The sequence below is a fragment of the Thermobia domestica genome, chromosome 10 (assembly GCF_964235325.1).
Source record: "Thermobia domestica chromosome 10, izTheDome1.hap1.1, whole genome shotgun sequence".
Lineage (NCBI taxonomy): Eukaryota > Metazoa > Arthropoda > Insecta > Zygentoma > Lepismatidae > Thermobia > Thermobia domestica.
In genome coordinates, this window is record NC_137463.1 from 200,313,671 (window position 1) to 200,338,629 (window position 24,959).

Here is a 24,959-nt window from a genome sequence, read left to right on the forward strand (position 1 = left end):
GGGGTCCGATTCAAGAACATAGTTTTAATAAATTGAAGGAGTGCGTAAAACGAAACATCCATTTGAATCACCCCAGATATGACGTTCCTTTTTATGTTCAGTGTGATGGTTCTCAACTTGGAATCTCTGCAGTACTCTGGCAACCTAACCCAACTATTCAGGAACCCGCTGTTATCCATTGCGCTAGCCGTACTTTAAAGAAAGCTGAAAAGGGATACACCACGACAGAAATCGAACTTTTGGCTGTACGTTTTGCAATACAAAAATTTGCTCCATATCTTAGCGGATGTCATTTTATAGTACTTACCGACCATAATTCATTGCGATACCTTAACAGCGTACAGGGATATAATAACAGATTACTTCGTTGGTCGTTAGATCTTCAAGCTTATGATTTCGAAGTACAACACATTAAAGGGGTAGATAATGGACCCGTAGATACCTTATCACGTTTGTTTCCCGGAGAAGAGCAACATATTTTGTCCATTAACGAATTTAAGATCTTACAGGATGAAATAGCTACCATTTCAATAGAAGACTTACGAGAACATCAAATGAAGTATCATGAATATAAACAAATCATGGAACATTTATCTTCTTGCGGTGAGGGATGTAATTGTCCCAAGCATTGGAATTCCAGATTTAAATTAAACAACGGAATTCTACTTATTAAAGATTTTAAATTCAAATCTAGGAACAAAATTTGCATTCCACCTACGTTAACAGCACGCATCTTAAAGGCCTACCATGACGATTTCGGACATTTTGGGTATGTAAAGGTATGTGCCTTGGTTAATAAATCCTTTTACTGGAAGGGAATGAGAGCTCAAATCAAAAATTATATCAATGACTGCATTGAATGCATGCGAATTAAACATAATTACCAGGCTATACAAAAACCAATGCTCTCAATAACGCCTGAGAGACCACATTCATTCCTGTCGATCGATTTATATGGACCTTTACCAAGAGCAGCTACCGGAGAAACTTATTTGTTAACAACCATGGATATCTTTTCACGATATGTAGTAGCCTATCCCTTGCGTAGAGCAACTTCCGCTGCTATCGTAAATAAAATTTTGAATGTGTATATTCCACATTGTGGCCCTATCGAACATATATTATGCGATAACGGTTCACAATTCAAAAGTGATGTGTTCCTCAAAGCCATGAACAAGGCTAACATTAAAATTCATTTTGTAACTCCGTACCATCCTAGTAGTTCTGTGGTAGAAAATGTACATCGCAATTTTGGTACGTTGTTTCGACACTTTTGTAAAGATAAACATGCCGAATGGATTAAGCATGTCAACCAAATTACATACCTTTTAAATCATTCTATATCAGACACACTAGGTGTGTCTCCTGCTAATGTGCATAATGGCTCTGATTTGGTTTTCCCTGTGGAACAACATTTTGATGTCAAACTAGAAGATTCGACAATTATAGATTCTTCCAGTTTAGTGAATATGGTAAAAATCCGAAGACATAACAAATTTTTGAAACGTAATTCACAAGTAGAGTCTTTGCAAGAAGGAAAATACCGGATCAAGGTCAATGACTTAGTTATTGTTAAACAACATCCACAAAGTAATATGTTGTTAAAGAAGATTTATAAATTTTGTGACATTTTCTCAGGTCCTTATTTATGTTTTAAGGAAATAAATCCTAAGGTTTTTGAATTGTTGAACGCTAAAACAGGTACGTCAATTGGACTTCGTAATACAGATGAGTTAAAAGTTTGGAAACCTACTCAGTATACAAAGGAAAAATGGATGCATCTAGTGAAAGAGTTAGTTGCGCCTGACATTCTTGCTCAAATAAATAGGAATGAAGAATACTGAAAAAAAAAATATATAATACACAAAAGGGTGTCTTTTATGTATGTAAAAAAAAATAGACTTATTTTCTTCCTTTTGGTTATACAAACGTAGGTTATGTTTAATTTTTGATTTTTGTTCAATTTAATTTTCCCTGATTATCATTAACTAACGATAAATTTTCACTGATTTTAATTCTTTCTTATTAACGTGAAGAATTATAATTTAATTTATGATCGAGTAAACACAAGAATTGTTTTCATTATATTAATTTGTGTTGAAACTTTAATCTTAAAAATAAATATTGATGAATTGAAAGATTTGTTAAAAATGTATCTATATATATATATATGAAATGTAATGAAGATATATACGAGGTGTGATCAAAATATAAAGAACATATGTAATTTAAAAACATTATTGTAGACGGACCAGTGGTTCTTGAACATAAAAGCCAAACTCGCTTATGACTTTTATATTCAGTCCATTTGTCGGGCGACATTTTTATATAACAAAATACTTTGGATAGGGTAATAATTACCTGTACCTTGGGCAGAAAGTGCTCATACATATGCACTATACTTCATAGAATGTTAATTTAATAATAACAGAAGAAGAATGTTTTTAAGATATGTAAGAGATTATTATGGGATAGTTGTTGCTATGTACATGTTTATGGATACCGAGTCAGCGAGTTTGTGTGCTTGACAGTGTTAAGGAAAATATATTATAAAGTATATCAACTAATAAACCATTTTTCGCACTGTTTATCGACGTTATCATTTTTATATAAATGGTGAGAACGATAGTATATAATTATTAAAGACTACTACCACTCGAGATTTGTATATCACATTTCGACGAACCAGGTTGACGACTACCCTCGGTAAGTCGTTATAATTGGTAGGTCCAGGGGATGGTGGGTGCAACCGCCTTCCTCAAAAGATCAGCTATTTATAGACCTATATACATTGTGCGTTGTGGATGGAGTTTTAAATAACATGAGAATGACTTGCCAGTTCCTATTAAACGTCATTAAAGTTTGAAATATTTACTTTTGGTGATTTAGTTAGATAACGCTATGGGAAACCTACAAGCACGCCAAATTTGAAGCTCTCACTCCCATTACATTAAGAATGAGATTTAATGTTAAAAAGTGAATAAATAAAAACGCGCTTATTTACATAATATAGAGAAGCTTTCTTCCGTGACTTAGACCTTTCAGAAATTACAAATATTAACTTTTGGCAATTTTTCTGTGCATTGGTTCCGGGACAATGCAAACATGCGAAATTCCGTCATTATAGTCCTACTGCAAGCTCCTAATAATTATGTAGTGTCGATTTCTCTCCTGTCTATGTGGATAGAGTACGCACCTTTAAAGTAGGAGACCCAGGCTCCAGTTCCAGCAGAAGCTCGTGCAATTGGGAACCTATGTTAAACTGTAGGTTCATATCTCATGTCGCCTAGCTGCTGAACGAGACGTTAGACTCAAATCGAAATTATATTGTGCAGAATGTGTCCCATTTAAATAACAGACAAGATTTTCAAGTGTCAAAACCCCAATAAAATTGCATTTTTAAAAAATTGTGATTTATTTGGATAACGCTACCGAACTCCTACAAGCATGTAAGTTTTTTTTTTTTTCATTTCCAATTGCCTAAAACATGATATTTGATGTGCAAAAAAAATTTAATGTCATGGAGAATTGTTTAATCCACTCTTTTTTCCACCTGGAAGTGTAAAAAATATTTAAAGATCTTTCATATTATTTTCTCTCCTGAATCTATAAGTATGCCAAATTTCAACTTTTCACGTCAATTGGAAATACCCGCGGTTTTGTGTCAGTGAGTTAGTCGATGTAGCTTTATATATTTGAGATGTATATATTCATGAATGAGAATTACGGTAAAAGTTTCAAACAAACAGACGGAACAGAAAACATTTAGGTCCTTATTCAGAATCGTTTTTAACGTTGTATAAAGAGCTTGATTAAAGTGAGATACCAACTTCCGTACTTACAACACATAAATGAAGTTTACATCGATATATATATATATATATATACATATATCGAAAAAGGAAATCGATTTTTCCACAGTGTTGTCCAAATACAATAGGAGAAAGCAATATAAGAGGAAATAAGACACGCACAACTTGATTTCTCCTAAAGTGTTTGGACAAACTTGCGTTAAAGTCGAAATTTAAGTTTTACGATATAAATCGTTGTTAACTTTACTTACGTACTACTAAATACGAAAGTAAGCATAAAGTGTTAATCAAGCTCTTATTACAACTCTAGAAACGACTCTACATGAGGCCCGTAGAGTCAGCTTGTTGCGGTTACTTGAACAGACGTAATGAACGACTCAACTGGTTAAGGAACAACATCGTTGGAAGTGATTCCACCACCGCCAACATTAAAAATATTAGCAGTAATACCATGTCGATTTTCCGACAATCATAAGAACTCATGTTGAATCAAAATTTATAAATGTCACTAAGAATTTCTAATACACAGTACATATATTATAAGTATTTGAATAACATTCCACTGTATAATATACATAATTCAATTCGTTGAAAACTTACTTAAAATTCGAAATGTAATGCCTAATTCGTGCTAGGTGATACATATGACTGTAAATGCCATTTGGGAACCTATATTTGTTTCAAAGTTAGAAGCTTGTCAACACAAAGTTTATGATAATGTTGTTAAATAAAGAATATTTGTAAAAGTACTTACCGAGCGTGAAATTTGTAGGCACACTTGATATTCTTTGGGTAACTGGAGGGGTATCGAGGGGAATAAAATTGGCCCTGAGCCACGGTGTGATTACTACTGATAAACTGAAAATCACATATTGTTCCTGGCACCTTCTGGCCGTCTGTCTGGAAACTTCCTGAAAATAGAAAAAAGTCCAAATTTATTTTTTGCAAGATACAGAAGTTTCAAGAATATAAAAATGAAATGAAATCTTTGAGTTTTACGTACCACGGTTATACCGGCTAGGCTAAAGGAGACAATGATTATGAAAGAATGAATGGAATGGTGGAATGAAGGAAGTGGGAGGAAATGGGGAGAACCCCGAGAAAACCCGCACACACGGTGTTCGTCCAGCATAAAGTTAACTTGACGCGAGCTGAGATCGAACCAGGGACTCCAAGCACAAAAGGTGAATACTATCACAGAACCACCGCGGTCCCTTCAAGAATACAAATATATATATATATATATATATATATATATATATATATATATATATATATAAATGCGCGTGCACAACAGATGCACATATCTGATTTTGTTTCAGCCGCCTAACAAATACATAATGCATTCGTTTGATCTTTCCCCCACAAAATTTTGAATATGCATTCACTCTAAACTAACTGTTTTTCCTTCTGTCAAATATAAATGAAGCGAATTTTTGTTCATTAGTTTGAAAGTTACAAGTTCGTATCAAGATAAATTGTCATCCCGTATACAATAAGGGATCACATTGTTTAAATTAGCTGACGGATCGAAAAGTATTTTACATTACTTGAAAGTGCAGTAGGAATTATAACTCTCAAAACCGCATTTCAAAATTTTCAACATCGCCTATATTTGACAAAAGAAAATAGTTTAAAGTGAATTTTAAAAATATTGCAGAATAATCGTAGTTTAGAATCCATTGTTTGCTGTTTGGATCGCGTAGAGATTTTAAGTTTTTCCTTTTATTTGTAATTGATACGCTTAATACGATGCCAATGAAAATTATTTTGTTAAAAACAAGAAAAGGTTTAGGTCCAAATCTCACGAATCCAAAACGTATTACTATTTCTGCAATGCACTTGGTTAAAACAGAGATATCTTTTCCGTATTTTTCATGATTAAGTTTCGAGGTTTCTTTTCTTCACTCGTAACTGATTGGGTGCTGAACCTATTTAGGACGACGTATGTTAAAGTACTTGAGAAATTACACCATGTCTATGTGATGGATCATTAATTATAATTGACAGATCATTGAAATACTATCACGACTGAGGTAAATGGCCACGCTGCCGTCGTTCCTATCTCTCATCGCACTAAAACTATAATCGAAACTAAAATTTCCACACTGGGTCCTTTCCTTGAGTTATTCCCCTGAAACAGAATGAAAAACAAAACAGAATTTCTTCGTTTCAAAATGAAGAAACAGACTAGTCCGTTTCCTCATAGGACTCTTCTATCTGTTCTTGAGGATGTAGAAACAGACCACCAAAATCTGCCACCTGAACATACAATTACTGATTGAAGTTACAAAAGTTCCTTACAAACGAGCCAACGTCTAAGTGAATGCCTTAAAACGTCTTAAAACAATATAAAAGGCTGATTTCAAACTGCGATTAATCACTCCAGTTCCTTATATGTTTTATTTTTGTAGAAATTTATCATGTATGACAAACAGAACAAAATTGAAAACAAAAATCTTATCGTAAGAGAATTTTTCCAAGAGCTGTCTACACAAATTCTACATTTCTTTTACAGGGTCTACGCTTAGGTTTGAAAATATAAGACAGAGAAGAAAAATACAAATCTAACCTAACATAATTTCATCATCGTAACATAATAATTTAATTAAAATGTTCATCAAATAAGGAAATAGAAGCAAGCTTTGGTTAAATTAGAAAAGAAAGGGGAAGTAACGCTACAGCGGAATAGAACTCTTAACTTTCTATTTTGATCATAATATGCCCTCTACGTGCTTCGACCATTTGCTTGCAGAATGCCAACTTTTAACTTTTACCTTTTTTTTTTCTTGTCATGCCTTATGTCTGTTGTTTTGTTAGTTATACACTGTTTGACAAATGCTAAAGAACAGCGCCATTTTAGGAATAATTCAGAATAGACATTGAGGGACGAAATTAAACCAATATGTATGCAGTAGACACAGTGTGCTATTATTCTATTGGAACATGGTACACATTGCGCCACATGGAAAAAGAAGAAAACGAAAAAAGAAAAAGATACTCTTTGGAGCATGTCCAAAAAGCCATGAAAATGGGTCTTCCTACCAGAAGGACACTGGTATGAGTGCCTCAGTAAGATATGTGACCTCCTCTAACACTAATGCACATTCTGCGTCTGTTCTTCATGGGTCCACTAAACTAGTGAGGAGTCCTTGAGGATATTGCCCCACCCCTCTCGCAAAGCGTTTATCAGTTCTTGCATGCTTCAGTGAGGGGTCGTTCGCTGAGAAATACGTCTACCAAGAACATCCCGCGCATGCTTAATCGGATTAAGGTCCGGAGAGTATGCAGGCCAATGCATACGTGTAATATCTTCACGTTCAAGTGTGTCCGATACTTCAGCGGTCCTGTGTGGGCGCGCATTCTCGTCCATAAACAGAAAGTTCGGACCTACCACACCCAGGAAACAACGAATATTATAGTACCACCAATCTCTCTGCAGTACCGCTGCCATATCACGCTACCTCGCTCAAAGATGTGAAGCGGGGTTCAGCCATTGTGTATAATGCGTGACCACACCATCCCGCCCTGGCCATACCGATCACGTTCATGAACATTATGCTGTGCATAACGTGTTTCTCGCTCTCTCCACAGTAACTTGTGGCCAGAATCAGTTGTCACAGTGAAACTGGATTCGTCGGAGAACATAAATCTTGACCCTGTTTCTAATCCCATCCAACATGTCCCTGACACCACTTTAATCTTTCGCGACGATTTCCTGGTTGAAGTAGGATACATTTAACAGTCTTCCGTGTATAAAGACCAACCTGATTTAAGCGCCGCGAAATGGTTCTGGCAGATACATGTGCACCGGTAGCAGTTGCACGGTCTGCAGCTATTTGGCCCTTAGTACGCTGTTTGTTCCTTTTCGCCACTAGAGATACCTATCTATCGTCTTGAGGTACGGTTTTCCTTCTACGACCACCGGCGTGTTTTCGCATCGCATTTACACCTTCCGCGGCCTTTTTCAATCGTGAGATGACACTTTTGACACTCCCTTTGTTGCCGTCACAGTAGTGACATTTTGACTAGCTTCCAGCCGTCCAACTGCAGGTCCACTATCTTACGCACGCAAATGCTGCCTTGAAGCCATTTTGTAGTTATTTAGTGCCCCACCACACTGAATTTCACAGAACTGAGTTCCACCACCTATGGCGCTGTTTACGTCAAACACCTCACAGCATGCACTTTCGACTCAATACAGAGATTTTGTGCTCTACCTTTCATACAGATAACAGGTTCTGCTGAACTACGCCCTCTGCGTTGCATTTGCCTGTAATTGGTCGACTACTGGGAATGTTACGTGGCACAAATCTGTTGTTCCTTAGCAATTGTCAAGCAGTGTATATTTAATACATGTAATATGCATTATTATTGTGTTTCATAAATGAAGTGAAAATATATTTCGCTGTAGACATTTCTGAGGAAATAGAATAATACGTATATGCTGTTTTCTGGGACGTATTTTAGTTTCCAGAAGGGAACGCTTCAAATAAACATTAATCATATGATCAAAGAATTAGTGGAATAGAACCAAAATAAATGATCTAGACATACCGATCTTTGGTAATTTGTAAAATTTGAGAGATAAAAGTCAAACCCATACAGTAGTCTGGAAAATAAGCAATGAGAAATGAACCTAACGAAAAGCACACATAGTAATTTCCTTCTCTACAAAGAATGAGTAGAAGATGAAAACAGTCACATTTTCATCAGCGAAATGGAACATTTTTGTTCACACATCAAGTGTTATTGTTCTATGGTAACCAAACAACAATCATGAAGTGAAAAATAACATGAATTCGTTAGTTTAATGTCCCACAGTTATTCAATTAAGTCTATAAAGAATACTACAATAAAACGCAGTAACTGATGATCGATAAAAGTGAGGAAGCGAGAGAAGCTTGAAAAAACTCTTTGTCGCAAACTGTGGAAGTTCAATCTTCCGCTGTGCCCATTTTATTCGTCTCATTTTGTGCCTCCGTGAGAAAAGTCTTGGTAACCGGACGACAATTCCAGAGGTCGGTTGCCTTTGTCGTATTGTTTTGTGGGAACTGCTGTACTCTACAGCTTTGTTCTTCAAAACGGATCTATGGTGTATTGGATTTTTCCTGATGTCTTCTATGAGCGCTTAATCCTGAGCTGAATTTGTTGTCCTCTGGGCGAAGATTTGGCCCAGTTAATTCCATCATCCTGATGTCGATCTAACCATTTGCGATCTAACCATTTGTCTGTTACAACCATGTGCTCTGATGATTTTAGATGCATTCTGCTCTTTGACCCACGACCCACAATTTTTCTTGCTGAGCTACTGTCAAGCATAGCACTGAATAGCACCACCAAACTCACATCATCGGTATCCATGCCCCCTATTAATTATCATGCCAATAGAGATACAAAATTCCATTACAATTTCCTGTAATCACCGTGCGCTGCATTTACGGTATATAGTCGCTCTTCCATATTTCCAGCATGTGCCGAACAATGACAAGTATTGCCATACTTCTACAACATAAGACGTCTAGAACCGCCTGATTTCTATCTTTCGCCTTTCCTACCACTTTTGTACTATGAAGGCCTATAGATGTTCTATTGGATTGAGATAAGGAGATCATGTAAAGTAGTTCATGAAGATAAATTCTGAGGATTCTTGTAACCATGCCTGAACTTCTCTGGATGTATGCACAGCACTGATGGCGTGCATAAGAACAAGCTTGTTATGCTATGGAAAATTTTCACGAAGGAATTGTGGCAAGGCATTCTCCAAGACATCTATATAAACCTGACTGGTCATTGTACACGGCACTGGAATCAGTTCCCCTGAGCTAATGGTTGTCATGTAGCCACAGAAATGTACCGCAATCCGTCCGGAATGCTCTCTCTGCACTTCATGTTGAGGCAAATATCTAGTCTTTAGTGATCTACAGAGGACGAATCTTCACGTTGATTGAACAGGAACATCTTATCATCACTCCGTACAACTAGGTCCCAGTATAACTGTGGAAGTTCAATCTTCCGCTGTGCCCATTTTATTCGTCTCATTTTGTGCCTCCGTGAGAAAAGTCTTGGTAACCGGACGACAATTCCAGAGGTCGGTTGCCTTTGTCGTATTGTTTTGTGGGAACTGCTGTACTCTACAGCTTTGTTCTTCTAAACGGATCTATGGTGTATTGGATTTTTCCTGATGTCTTCTATGAGCGCTTGATCCTGAGCTGAATTTGTTGTCCTCTGGGCGAAGATTTGGCCCAGTTAATTCCATCATCCTGATGTCGATCTAACCATTTGCGATCTAACCATTTGTCTGTTACAACCATATGCTCTGATGATTTTAGATGCATTCTGCTCTTTGACGCACGGCCCACAATTTTTCTTGCTGAGCTACTGTCAAATGTTGAGGTATGCTATGTGGAGAGAGAATGATTTGGACTATATGTTGTAAACAATGTGCATGACGTTACTGAGCATGCTTCTCCGTAATAATTATATAATCCGCTCTAACTTTTGTCGCATTACTATGTTAGTAATTATACAAACTTTTTTTCATTGTCAAAATTATATCGTCAACGATAATGTCACTTCTACCTTACTTCAGCATAAAATATTAAAACGTTTTGACCAATGAAGCATCGTAAAAGTAAATAAAAGTGTGAGAGGACATACACTTGAAGTGGGTTCGAATTGTGGTTATTCAGATTCTTGGTCGGCTACCTTAAGCAACCATTAGACCACGAGTACTTTGCCCTAAACATGTCATTGATGTATTTGCTGAAATTTCATTCTGTCCACACTGCAAATCTTCTATGGTATTTTTCTTTATTTCATAGGTTCCTTCACGCAAAAAAAAAAAAAGAAAGGTTACTAGTAAACAAGAAAAAGGTGGACAGTAACAAAGTTAGTTTGTCAATATATAGACAACAGAGTCGTGTGTTCCAGCAGCCAAGCCAAAAAGGTTAACGAGAGAAGGTGATCGTAACCTTGCGTTACAGGTTAACATTGCTAGGTTACAGTGTAATAACTCACAGGGGTACGCTAACCGATCACGTAGTTACCACTATCAATCATAGCCTGTAACCGGTAACCTTGTTAGTATGTTGGAATAACCGACTGCTCGGTTAACGAAACAGGGTGCGACAACTTTCTAACCGTGTATTTTGATTAGTATAACTTATTTAATAAACAACAGTAACAGATATTCACTCAGCCACGAGCACATCAAAAAATATAATACTAAAATAGATAATAACTACCTAAATTTATTTTCATTTATATTTGGTCTAGGAATTAATTCGTGCGGGTGGACAAGAGATGGCGCAACGAACGGAGTGTCCCACAGTTCCGTGTATCCACACATGTGTTGCAAACCCCTGTCATCGCGTATCGTTCGTAGTATAGGGCAGTGGATTAAAGCGTCAACAACACCAGTTTGTAGTTAAGTGAACATGGCGCAATTTGTGCCTGATAAAGTGTTTTTGCGGGGTGTCCTGCTGCATTACTTTAACATGCAGAAAAGTGCGACTGAAAGTCATCGTATTTTGGTGGAAGTGTATGGTGACCATGCTCTAGCTGAGCGAACGTGTCAAAAGTGGTTTGCACGGTTTAGAAGTGGTGATTTCGGCTTGGCAGACCAAGAGCGAGCTGGACAGCCAAAAAAAATTTCAAGACGAAGAATTGACAGCATTGCTCGAGCAGGATTCGTGTCAAACGCAGGAACAACTTGCAGCAGCATTAGGCGTTGATCAAACAACAGTCTCCAAACGCTTGAAAGCCATGGGAATGATTCAAAAGATGTCACATTGGGTTCCACATGAATTGAAAGACAGAGACGTTGAAAGACGAAAAACCATTTGCGAATTGCTGCTTCAACGACAGAGCAGAAAGGGGTTTCTGCATCGAATTATTACGGGTGATGAGAAGTGGATCCATTACGAGAACCCTAAACGAAAAAAGGCCTGGGTGAAACCAGGTGAACCAGGTCCATCACAACCAAAACGAGATATTCACTGTGCAAAGGTTATGCTGTGCATATGGTGGGATATGAAAGGTGTGGTGTACTATGAGCTGCTGCAACCGGGTGAAATTATGAATGGAGAACGTTATCGACGACAATTAATGCGTTTGAAGCAAGCTCTGGCCAGAACACGACCAGAATGGGAGAACAGACATGATAAACTTATTGTTCAACATGATAACGCTCGCCCACATGTCGCAAAACCGGTCAAAACCTATTTAGAAAATGTCGGATGGGAAGTTTTACCCCACCCGCCGAATTCACCAGACGTTGCTCCTTCGGACTACTACTTGTTCGATTGCATGAACAACGATTTGATTGGACAGCGGTTTACTTCTTCAGAAGATATCGAAACATGGGTCTCTGACTGGATCGCTTCCAAGGATGAGGACTTCTTTCGCCACGGAATCCGTACATTGCCTGACAGATGGGCGAAAGTGGTGGCTAGCGATGGACAATATTTTTCTTAAGGTATTTATGTATTTTGTGTTTGTACTACAGCTTCAATGTGTGCGTACCAACCGCACGAATTAATTCCTAGACCAAATAGTATGTATTTTTTTTCGTCATCCCGTTTAAAGGGTAACGCTCTCAGACTCAGTGTTTCTGGCGGGTTTTTGTTTTCCCGAAGTGTCGAGCTCTTGGCCATGTCTTCTATTTGTGCTGTTCTCTGGCGATGTGTTTTTGAAAGTATTATGGGTAACGCCCTACCCTTATAAGCCACCAATATCACAAGTATTTTACAACTAACAGTGAGAATTTGTTTGGGTGATACTCTTCCCTATAAGCAAAGACGAAAAAGGATTTTGATATTTGTACCGTAAAGCAACGTAAAACGCATTATGTTTCCTGAACACATTACAAAATTATTGTTACGAGTGAGTGAAATATTTGACGACAATTACATAACTAATAGTGCTACCATCTACTGTGGATATTTGTACTAGAATCATGTCACATAACATTTTATTCATTTAAATCTCAGAATATGCATAAACCTCCGTAAATAAACTTTCCTTCACATTTCTCTATTAATTTATGTAGAATCCATATTTTAATAACTGTTTTCCTATTCCTTCGGATGTATTCATAATTCTTAAAACCTTTCGTTCTTAAAATTGCAAATGGCAACCTTGCTGTTTGTACTTCTAGTAATGCAGTGTTACCAGTAAACAAGTTTCGGAGGGTTAAATTTTCCTTGTGTGAAAATCGGTTGATAACAACACAGTGTTTTAAATTAAATTAACTTTCTTGAATTGGTTACCTTCTTCTAACCTATTTTATAGGTTAATAGCAACCAAACACTGGATTGTTTCTACACATTTTCTAGTAACCTTTCTTGATTGATTACCGGCGACCTCGTAAAATTAACCTTTTTTGTCTCAGAAGGGTTGTTACAAATTATTAACTGGTTCTAGCAGCTAAATTGTCCATTAACCCCCACTAGGTTACCACTTATTTTTCTCAGTGTTCGCATTTCTCGTATTATCGTCACTTCTCTACACTATGCATTATTTGTGTTTATAACTTATGCCCTCTACCGTATTGTACTCCAGATTTACATTGCTTCTCTCAACAAAATATAGCTTTGTCTAATTTAATTATCTTATTCCCCACGCTAATGGTGCAGGAATGCCAGATTCACAAACAGGTGAACAATTACTTTTTTGGTGGGAAAATTACTTCGAACAGTATAGCACCTTCGCAGATTCATGGGGATAGCTCCCCTCAGCTGCGATCAGCCATGTTTGAATGGAAGCCCAAGTTGCTTCTGGAATTACATTTTAAATAACGAGTTCCGTCTCATGTAGCCTCGGTACTAACAAGTAATGATCAATGCAAATCAACCCAATTCAGCTATTTTCAAGTAAACCAGAGGCTTTGCCACCTTTATGAGACTGTAACGAAGAATTAAACAAACAAATCAATTCCTAATATAAAATCGGTTTGAATTGTGATTTTACGAGGCATTATTTTATTTGACTTGGAACACACTTCAATGTTTATTTATAGATAGTGGTAACTAATTATTTTCATATTTTAAGCGCTTGGTATTATTATTTTCTGCTTTTTAACGTTTTTGTTAAAGACAATCAATTGTGCCCTTTTTGTAAGTGTTTATGACCTCCAAATGCTCGATAGATCATTTTTAGACAACTGGATATGTATTTAAATAGAGAAATGTACGATGTGTTTCTTCTAAAACCATGCTGGACATTATTTTGTGTGTCGGTTTCGTGTAGATCGATTTGAAAATGAATTTTTGGTTTGAAGTGTGCAGCTTGAATACTTAGATTATAAATGCTTTTAAACCAAATAATTGATCTGTGAAAATATATTTCCTGTATAATATTGATGTTTTGTAGTGAAATAGTGCATATGTTAAAACTGGCTGGATCACGATATGAATTCGAACGTTTAACTGGTGAATCTACTGTTGACATAAGAGGAAACATAACAAGCCAACGTACATCGCTGAAATTGGGATTGGTTATTTGTTGAAATTTAGCGTTTCTTTTTGACACCGGGAGTTTCTGAAACAATTCTGTATCTTCAATTTAAAATGGAATCTGAACCAGCGTAATACATTTAAATTCTAATGTTCTCCCAACGGGAATCGAACTCGGGACCACTTACACTTAAGATAAACACGGTAACTTTGGCAAGGGAGACCACAGTTCGGTTCCTGTTGCGAGTTCATATTGTTCGGATCTCACTTGTAGATCCACGTCTTACATAGCCTTGCTGCTGAAAGAGGGGTTAAATCCAATCCAAGCGTAGGCGCTTGTCACTAGAGTAGCGGAAGAAGCTATTGAAATTTTAGGAAAATCTAGAAAATACTAGTAAAATTACTGTTAATGAAATTACATCAATTAGTAACCAAATATTTGAGTAACGTATAAAAAAGTTAAATATTTGTTTTAACATGCCATTAATATGCTCTTTAGGCTAAGAGAAATGCATAGTCGATGGAAGTGAAAGATTATAATATATACTATAGCAACGGATGACATGAAAATGTGGGAAGAAGCAGGAAAACCATAAGAAATCCCAAGAAATACGATATTATCAATCAAAACTCATATGGTCTGGGGTCGAACTAAGGGCTACTTACCAGAGGTAAGCGCTCTACTACTGAACTATCATGTCTCTCTAAGGCCTGCTATACACTATAGGATAGATCCTAGGAAATCTCTTACGATTTTTCCTAGAGTCAAAATCTCAACGTGTATGGCATCAGATCGCATGTTATTTCCTATGATCTGAACGATCCTATGAAATTTCTTTTGTTATATGAAAGATTATAATATATACTATAGCAACGGATGACATGAAAATGTGGGAAGAAGCAGGAAAACCATAAGAAATCCCAAGAAATACGATATTATCAATCAAAACTCATATGATCTGGGGTCGAACTAAGGGCTACTTACCAGAGGTAAGCGCTCTACTACTGAACTATCATGTCTCTCTAAGGCCTGCTATACACTATAGGATAGATCCTAGGAAATCTCTTACGATTTTTCCTAGAGTCAAAATCTCAACGTGTATGGCATCAGATCGCAAGTTATTTCCTATGATCTGAACGATCCTATGAAATTTCTTTTGTTCAGACCACGCTCCATTTTGGAAACAAAATTCGTAAGATTTCGGTTTAAGCAACATCAGGTGAGAGAAAGTGAAAACAAATTTGTTTTCTCCAAGTCAGCCGCATGTAGGTGAAAGAGCAAAAATACTTGACAAAATGAAGACGGGGTGCAGGAACTGATGAGATATGTTTTGCTAATTTATCTTCTGATTTATATGCTTTTTAGAGGTGTGCAATTTAACAATATAGCGCTTGATATCAATATCAGTAGGTTATGCAGTGTAGTTACGTGTATGGCATAAAAGGGGAAGGATTTCCTACGAGATATGTCGTAACATATTTCCTGAGATAAAGGGCCTGTGACACGTCCATCAGGTGTCTCGGCCACAACAACCGATTTTGATGAAACTTGGTAAACTAATAGGACACCCTGCAAAACTAATGTAACTAGCAGGAATTTGTCGAAAAAGCTGTAGTTTCTGAGATACAGTCGATTCTTTAAAGATGACATTTGTCGTAATATCTCGAGAACGGATCCACCGAGATCAAGCAAACTTTGCAATCCATAGTAGATACACGATAGCTTTAAAACGAAATTAAAACGAATTGTCTGCACCTGAGCAGAACTGCGCAGAATGCGCAAAGAATTGTGCGCATGCGCATATCTCGAAAACGTGAAGACTGCGATATATTTTTCTCTTCCTTAGTTTGAACTATATGACGAGTATAACATAATGCAAGAAAAAAAACTAGACTTAAAGGTGAGCGTTCTCAAGCAATTGAGGTGAGAAAATGTTGGGGTGGTCTGCCCACGGACACCCGCTTCTAGTTACGCACTCTGTCTGGTTTCTCAGTCATACATTTCCATTACACCCGTGTAGAAGTCATTTAGTTAACGTTAATAGTCGCCATATTCGGGCCGTAGTGATATCAAGTACTATAAGTCATCAATGTTCCACAAAAGTAACACAGTATTAAGAGAGCGTAAGGAAAAACTATGAGGCCTATAGTCGCGATCTATTGAAACTAGTGATAGGCACAAAAACAGGTTTTCCGGCTTTCGGTTTTCAGGAAAACCGAAACCGGGTTTTGAAAAGTTTCAAAAACCCGATTTTTCACCGAAACCGGTTTCAACCGAAATCGGTTCGGTTTTCACAGAAACCGTTTATCCGTTTTCTACAAAGCAGATTTTTCACCGAATCTCGTTTCGGTTTTCTTCAAACCCGGTTCCGTTTTTTTAAAAAAAATTGGTTCTATTTCTTACCAGAATAGTATCCGTTGTTCTCCGGAAATCGATTCCGTTTTCACAGAAATCAGTTTTGGTGAGAAACCGAACCGGGTTTCGGAGAAAACCGAACCGGGTTTTGAAGAAAACCGAACCGGGTTTTGGAGAAAACCGAAACGGGTTTCGGTAAAAAAAACGAACTGGTGTTGGAGAAAACGAACCCGGTTTCGGTGGAAAAACGAACTGGGTTTTGAGGAAATGAAACCGGTTTCGGTGAAAAACCCATCCGGTTATGGTGAAAACCAGACCGGTTTTGGGAGAAAACCGAAACGTGTTTCTTTCGGTTTTCGGTTTTCTAGAAACAGGTTTCCGGTTTTTATAAAAACCGGTTTTCCCATCCCTAATTGGAACCAGGCTATACTTTTTGTGACGAGACTGTTTCATGTAACGAGAAGAGACAAACACAAAGGTCTCGTTGCATGGCCACACTAAATATGGCCTATGATTTTGCAAGTTTCTTTGAAGCATAGATGCCTGCAGCACACTGACGCGTTCCAATAGACCGCGACAATAGGCTTGATAGCTTATCCTTACGCTCTCTTAATACTGTGTTACTGCTGTGCAACATTAATGACTTACAGTACTTGTATTCACTACGACCAGAATATGGCGACTATTAACGTTAACTATATACTTCTACACAGGTGTAATGGAAATGTATGACTGAGAAGCCAGACAGTGTGCGTAACTAGAGGCAGGTGTCCGGGGACAGACCACTTCAATATCTTCTCACCTCAATTGCTTGAAAACGCTCACCTTTAAGTCTAGTTCTTTTCTTGCATTATGCTCATACAGTTCAAACTAAGGAAGAGAAAAATATATCGCAGTCTTCACGTTTTCGAGATATACGCATTCTCGTTTTATGCAGACAATTCGTTTTAATTTCGTTTTAAAGCTATCGTGTATCTACTATGGCTTGCAAAGTTTGCTTGATCCCGGTGGATCCGTTCTCGAGATATCACGACAAATGTCATCTTTAATGAATCGACTGTATCTCAGAAACTACAGCTTTTTCGACAAATTCCTGCTAGTTACATTATTTTTGCAAGGTGTCATATTAGTCTACCAAGTTTTATCAAAATCGGTTGTTGTGGCCCAGACACCTTATGGATGTGTCACAGGCCCTTTAAGATGTTTCCTAGGACTTATTCTAGGAAGAAAAATTCACATTAATCAACGTAGTAAGAAGAACTGGATATGTATGACTACCTGACAGCGTCAACTTCAGTTTTAGTTGTCTTATTAGTAGACAAAAAGACTGTTAGATGGGAATGCAAACATTTTGACAATCAGTGGTTTGAATATAGGTCTTATCCTTGTTTCTTGTAAAGAAAAGCCTCGATTAATTTTTTGAAAATATTCTGATCGCATGTTATCCTATAACCTGAAGTTTTGGTAGTGAGTACGTAATACATGCAATGAATTCTGCTCAAAAATTTCATAGAAACAGAAATTACTGTGGTATAAAAGGGATAGTCTGATCCAAAATTTGAGTTCCATCAGAAATTCGTCGCTGGTATAGTAACTAAAGAATATAATATTATTTTTCAATGATCTGGGGAAATTCTACTTTACGTGAATAGGCAATGGGTACAATCTTTCATTAATTATTTATAAACTGCAGTTATTATTATTATTTAAAGCTTACCTGGCTGTAAAGTAATTAGGGCGATTTCAACTTTGAAAATTTGACAGGTAGAAACGTACGGTATTGGACCAAAAATTGAATTTTAACTAAGAAAATTAGCTCCCAAATTTTTACAGTAATGAACACTATTTTCGAGTCTCAAGATAGGTATCATTCGATTTGAATCACCATATACATCAATAATTGCAATGGCATTTTCCTGAATATTAACAAAAATAAGTGATTTTGGTCACTGTGCAGTCGTCGGCACTGACGAAATGAGAGCGCGGTGGGTCTATGGTAGAGGGCTCATCTGTGGTGCATGGGCTTTCTGGTTTCATCCCATTTCTCGCCAAAGTGTTTTATTAATGATAAATATCATGTGCGTGTGTTTTCTCGGAATTCTCCCGCTTTTTCACAATTCATTCGTTTCATTACTCCATTTGTTATCATCATCACCGTCTCCCCTGGTTTCAGAACATATATGTGATACGTTGTACTAAAATAAATAACAATAACACTAAATGGAAGAAATGTATATAATTTTATTCATATTTGCACGTGCATTAATAAAGATGGCGACATTTTGAAATAATTTAATATTAACCCGAAAAATTAACAAAAATCAAGGATATTGGCTAGTGTGGAATAGTTATCGACTCATATGAAATGAATGTAATTTGATTCGTATCTCTACATTCTTATTAACAATTACAATTACATTGTTATATTAGTATAATACAGCATTTTGCTTTCCTTTTCTCCTACCGAACACAAATTACGTGTATAAAAATTATAGAAACAAGGTGGAATTTCTTATCTACGTAAATGATAAATCCATATCTCATTGTTTTCCCAGCATGTATGTTGGTACGAAATATTGCTTGTCTTGGCAATCAATAACTGAAACACTTAATGTAAATAACAGTTTAGTATCTGATTTTTAAAAATAAACATTAAGATTTACAGTTTAATTCTTTTTACGAACATTGAATAAAATAAAAGCTTTCTACTGAAAATTTTCAAACATTTGTAGCAAATCTTTGAGCGTTTTGGTTTTCGAAAAGTAGGTATGGAGAAGAATTAGGGAGAGGAAGGGAATGACGATCAGCCCACTTTGTCCTCTTGCGTGACCCGAGGAGAAGTCAAACTAGTGCTGCCATCTGCCTCTTGTAGCAAGGTTTCTTGTGTATTGTCGAGGAAATTGTCAGAGAAGACTGAAGTCTACAGCATGCTGAAACTTGTTTTTGTTGATTTTCTTATAATGATCAGCATATTTCAACTCACGATACGTACAATTTTAAGTTGTAAGATCTTGAAGTTACTAATATTCATAATAGGTTATATTTACGTCTAATGCACGACACATAGTTATATTTCAAATAAACTACGTTTTACAGTATAACCAGCTCAATTTTAAAAATGGCGCAATATTGGGAATGCCGATCAACGTACATCGGTTTCCTAACAAACATTTGGAATACTTCTCCAGCCAACAATTATAAAAGAGGCTAGACCTAAGATAGGTAATACGTCCAAATGTTTGTCGAACAATATGAGTCAAACACTTGAGTGCAGAGAAAACAAACAATATAAGAAATGATGTTATTTATAGTGTACCATAGTTATACTTGTGTTATTTACAGAAAAAAATATGATGATTAAGAAATAAAAAGGGAACATCAGGGATGTTGCACAACTGCTGAAACAATTTAAAAAAAACTTATTGTAATAAATTCAAATATTCAAACATACAAAGTACCGTACAATACAACACCAAAATAATAATAATAATAATAATAATAATAATAAAGTCGTTTCAAAAAGCTTTTTCGCAGCTTTAGCATAATCAAAATCTGAAACAGTCTTGCCTATGTTTAATCTTGAAGTCTGTTTTCGTTCTACGTTTAATATAGCAAAATTTGTTAGCCTTTGTTATGAGGTCTCTAGTAGTTCTTAACGAACTTTCATTTCGAGAAGAAGCCACACTTACTGGTATTGTTAGAAAAATTACACATGCGGTAAGCATTTCAAGAAAAGACGAGAGAAAATCCATTTTCCACTAAGAACAAAGCTATTTCCCGAATTGTTCAAAGGTTACCAATTTCAGCTCTATTATAATATCTGAAGGTCAATATTTGCCATAGGAAATCTGAGCTTACTTCACTACTGTACTTTGTAGCAAAGTCATTATCCAGATTTCTGAAGTCTTCCACACATGCAGATAACACACATGCTAGGGTGAGGAAAGAAAACCTATTGAGCACTTCAGTCATTCCGTGAAAACGGGTGCTAAATTGTGACATAATATAATCAAGAATAAGATGAAATACAGTGACGTGAAATGTATCTTTCGATACATCTAGTCTAAAGTCGATACTTTCAAATATCTAGGATTAATATTAAGAGACGAAAATCATATTTACAAAGAAATTAAATGTCGACTAAAAGCAGGGAATTCGTGTTCTTATTCACTTCAATATCTCTTGTCGTCGTGAATTCTGTCGAGGAATTTCAAGCTTAAAATATATAAAACGATAATCATGCCTGTTGTTCTGTATGGTTGTGATTCATGGTCGCTTACTCTGAGAGAAGAAACTAGATTGAAAGTATTTGAGAACAAGTTCCTGGGACGAATATTCGGATCCAAGAGGAACGGGAATGGGGAATGACGGAAGCTTCGTAACGAAGAACTACATAATTTATACGGTTTAGCAAACATTATTAGGGTCATCAAGTTTAGGAGGCTTAGGTGGGCAGGTCTTGCAGCTAGGATCGAAGAAAGTGGGAACGCTTTCAAAGTCTTGACTGGAAGATCAATCGGGAAATGACCATTAGGAAGATCTAGGCGCAGATGGGAGGACAATATTAAGATGGATCTCGCAGAGATAGGAATACAAAGTAGAAACTGGATTCAGCTGGATCCAGTGGAGAGATTTTGTGAACGCGGCATTGAACCTACGGTTTCCATAAGACATACAGTTAGTTAGTTTTGTTTACATTAGTCCCCTATCCGTGCTCATCAACATATTTCTTTGCAAACATTTTGCGTTTGTCTTGAAATGTTTCTGAAATACTTAATTTTGAGCAAAGAACCTTTTATGGATTTTACAACCTCGTCATACTTTCCCCTTTCATTTTATTTGCTGAAGTGATTTCTTCAGATTTTCTCTACTATTTGCAGATCAGTATAAAAAGACTGCAAACTTTTGGCTTTTCCCAAGTGACTAGCATGAACATAAACTCAAATGCCTCTCTATACACTCTTAAAAATTCCCTTGCTCAGAAATGAGAAAAACGCATATTCAAAATAAAATAAGTAATGTTTACTCATATTTGAGGAAAAATGTCTCATTATTTTCAAATGTGTTTTCATTTGTGAGCTCAAGGTGAATTTTCAGGTTTCCATTTATGAGATTTTCTCACTTCTTAAAAATGAGAATGGAATAGTGCGTGATTTTGAATATCATAGATGATTAAAAAGTAACGGTAACAATCTTACCGAAATAATATTACTATATTTTACTAGGGAGTAATATTGGGAGGGCTTAATTACTATACAGGAAACAAGATTAAGGATTTCAGTTGTAGCAGGGAGCGAATGGATATGAGTACGTAGTACGGTGATGCGGTTGAGGTAGCGTATGGATACATATCATGTGACAGTGTCAAGGAGCAGCATATATATCAGCTTTTGAACCAAGTTTGTGTGAATTATAAACATACTACCATAGAATAAAAGTTACTGTAATACATACGTTACGGTGTAGAACGCTGACCCCCTCATATAGGTTATGTAGGTTATAGTAGTCAGGTTCGCTCCTTTATGTACCAAAGCTCAATATTCAATTCACATAATGAGTGCAGCAATAACAAGTGAAGGCGGTACGTTGTTTTCTATATTAGAGTAAAATGGGGAGGCATGTCAATGTTTGACACCCTCTGTCACCCGTTATAAGGTACAAAATAGCTTACGTACGGAAACAAAGAACACATAAGTCATCTGTGTCGTTTGAAACAGCGTTAAAAAAGTGTGATTTTTATTATGGAATTGTAATGTAGAGGTACTTTCTACTGATCACCTAGCATATATTGGCGCTTCCTTTTTTCATCACCAGTAATCGTTTTAATGACATATGTTTGCAGGTTATTTGTGGCATAGTACTGTACGCATTTGTTCTTAACTTAACGTAGGGGCCGCGGTAGCTCAGTGGTAGTGCTTTCACCTCTGGTGCGTGAGGCCCTTGGTTCGATCCCAGTTCGCAACAAGTGGACTTTGTGGCGTATAAACACAGTGTGTGTGTGTTTTCTCGGGTTCTTGCGTTTCCTCCCACTTTCTCCATTCCACCATTTCATTCATTTCTCATTATCACCGTCTCCTTTAGCCTCCCGATACAACCGTGGGACGTAAAACTCAAAGATTTCATTTCATTCTTTTTAAAAAAATTAACGGCCCAAGATTGTGCTCCAAGGCTAAGGGAGACAGTGATAGAGATGGATAATAATTGTGTAATGAAACTGTGGACGTACTTTTCTTGGCAGTTTTTGCATGAAGGCGGGTTTGTGTCTTTGTTTCCAATGTGAATTTTGTTCTTAGCAGTGGAGTTTCAGCATATTTATAAGGAGCAGAAACTGTCGCATACGGCTGCCGTAATAAAGAAGGTCTGTAGGGGGTCAGTCCTGGGTCTCCGGACCTTCCCCGAAATCGCTATTTTTATGTAAATTTTATCTAATTTTAGGGGCAATTTTATAAATTTTAATACAATTTGTCCTTGTATTGTACTTGAACCCCCTCCGAAATAAATTCCTGCATACGTTCCTTGTAGAAGGGAGAATTCTGGAAAAGCATACACACACGGTGTTTTCTCACGTAGGCAACTTGTTTATGGCAAATGAGTAGGCATATTGGACAACGATGACTCAGTGGTAGAACCGCCTCCGATGCATGGGGTCCCTGGTTTGATTCCACCTCCGTCAAGTATGCTGTGTGAATAAACACCGTATGTGTGTTTTCTAGAGATTCCCTTACTTTCTTCATTACACCATTTTCGATCATTTCGTCATAACGTCTCCCTAAACTTCATAGCATAAACGTTGGACGTTACACTCCAGCAAGAATTGTTGCCGTTATTCTGAAGTAGACGGATAATTCTTGAATCTGAATTATGAAGAAGTTGGCATGATGTCGGAGGAAACGGGAGAATCTTGAGTAAATCCACGTCGATGAAAAAGAAGTCTTGAGAAAGTGGCCAGTGATAAAAAGGAAATTGTTCCACTGTCTGATGCAAGGAATAAATAACGCACTTAAAATGCAAGTCTTCGTGGAATTTTCTTGTGTTGAAATGAAGGTTTAAATGTGTGATATTTTAAACAATATAACTATAGATGTTTATTTGATATAAATTCTGTTTCCACTTATATTTTGATTTTTTGCATGTTTATATTTTGTTTATGCCTTTTCCTTTCTCCTTTTTGTATTTGAGAACCCCGTTTCTGCGCACTGTTTCTCGCTTTTGCGAAAAACATTCCTCAATTTTTTTGAAAAATCTGTTTCTCAAAATTGTAGTTATATGTCTCATTTCTTCAAATGTTACTTTCTCAATTTTAAGAAAAAATACATTTTTTCTCAAATTTGAGAAAGCATTTGCACCCTCAGAAATAAGACATAATTCCTCTCATTTGGATCATTATTTGTGAAAATGATTTGAGAAAATAGAAATCTCACTTTTAAGAATGTATTACTCGGTGCAGAGGTAAGAAACGGATGTTCTCAAATACAAGCAGTTTTTTCTCGAATTTAAGAAACCATTTTTAACTGTATTTTTCTTTAATGCCTCAACTGTTGCTTTTTAACTCATCTGGTTTCTCACGTGTCAGACAAATCGCGGTAAGGGACTTTTGAACATCAGCAATTCTCTCTTTCATGCAGCTAACAGCAGTATGTTTTGTTTCCCAACTAGTCCTACATTTTTTAAGTTTTCTTCTTTGGTTTTGAAGCCATTTTATGACCAAGAGCTAAAAGTGACCACCTAGGAGCACTAGAACTAAAAAGAAAGAAAATATCTTGAAAAACATGAAACAAAATTGGAAATGTATGTGAAGACTTTTGTAGCATCGGCAATAACAAGATTCAGAGTAGTATTACTAATTCTTGCATGTAAATCAATATAAACTCCGCTCAGTACTCATTCTCCATCATATCCCTGCCCTCTGCATCGTTGTATGTCGACTTGGTTGCTGAGTAAAATTTAGGACGAACGAGATGATCATAATTCTCGGCACCATGCTTATCTAATTTAATCCATAAAATCCTACGAAACTTTCTTTAATTTCTAATGTCGCTTCTTCATAGTTCATAACAACGTAGTGAAGGATGACACTAACCTGATCAGTTTTTTAGTCCAATAATGAATCAACGATTATTAAAAATAACTGAGATTTTCGAACATCTTCCAAAATAATGTTCCTCAAATTGCTAGACAAAATGCCAATGAGTTCGTTTTGAATCGAGGGGGCTCATATATTTGACTTCCTGTTTCTGTAGCAATGTGTTCAAAACCAGATCAAACTCTGCGACTAACTTCATTATTCGTAGAAACTTTCCTTCTGCAAACTCGTCTTCACATTTTTTACCTTCA

The 24,959-nt window shown here is 36.6% G+C and overlaps 1 protein-coding gene across 1 annotated transcript in view; it reads right to left on the minus strand.

The window, feature by feature from the left end:
- Positions 1-24,959, minus strand: part of LOC145662927 (suppressor of lurcher protein 1-like) — a 2,696,516-nt gene that overhangs the window by 922,331 nt on the left and 1,749,226 nt on the right. The window contains exon 6 of the mRNA XM_081728947.1: positions 4,567-4,723. Within this exon, the coding sequence (XP_081585073.1) occupies positions 4,567-4,723 (157 nt within the window). The remainder of the gene's footprint in view (positions 1-4,566; positions 4,724-24,959) is intronic.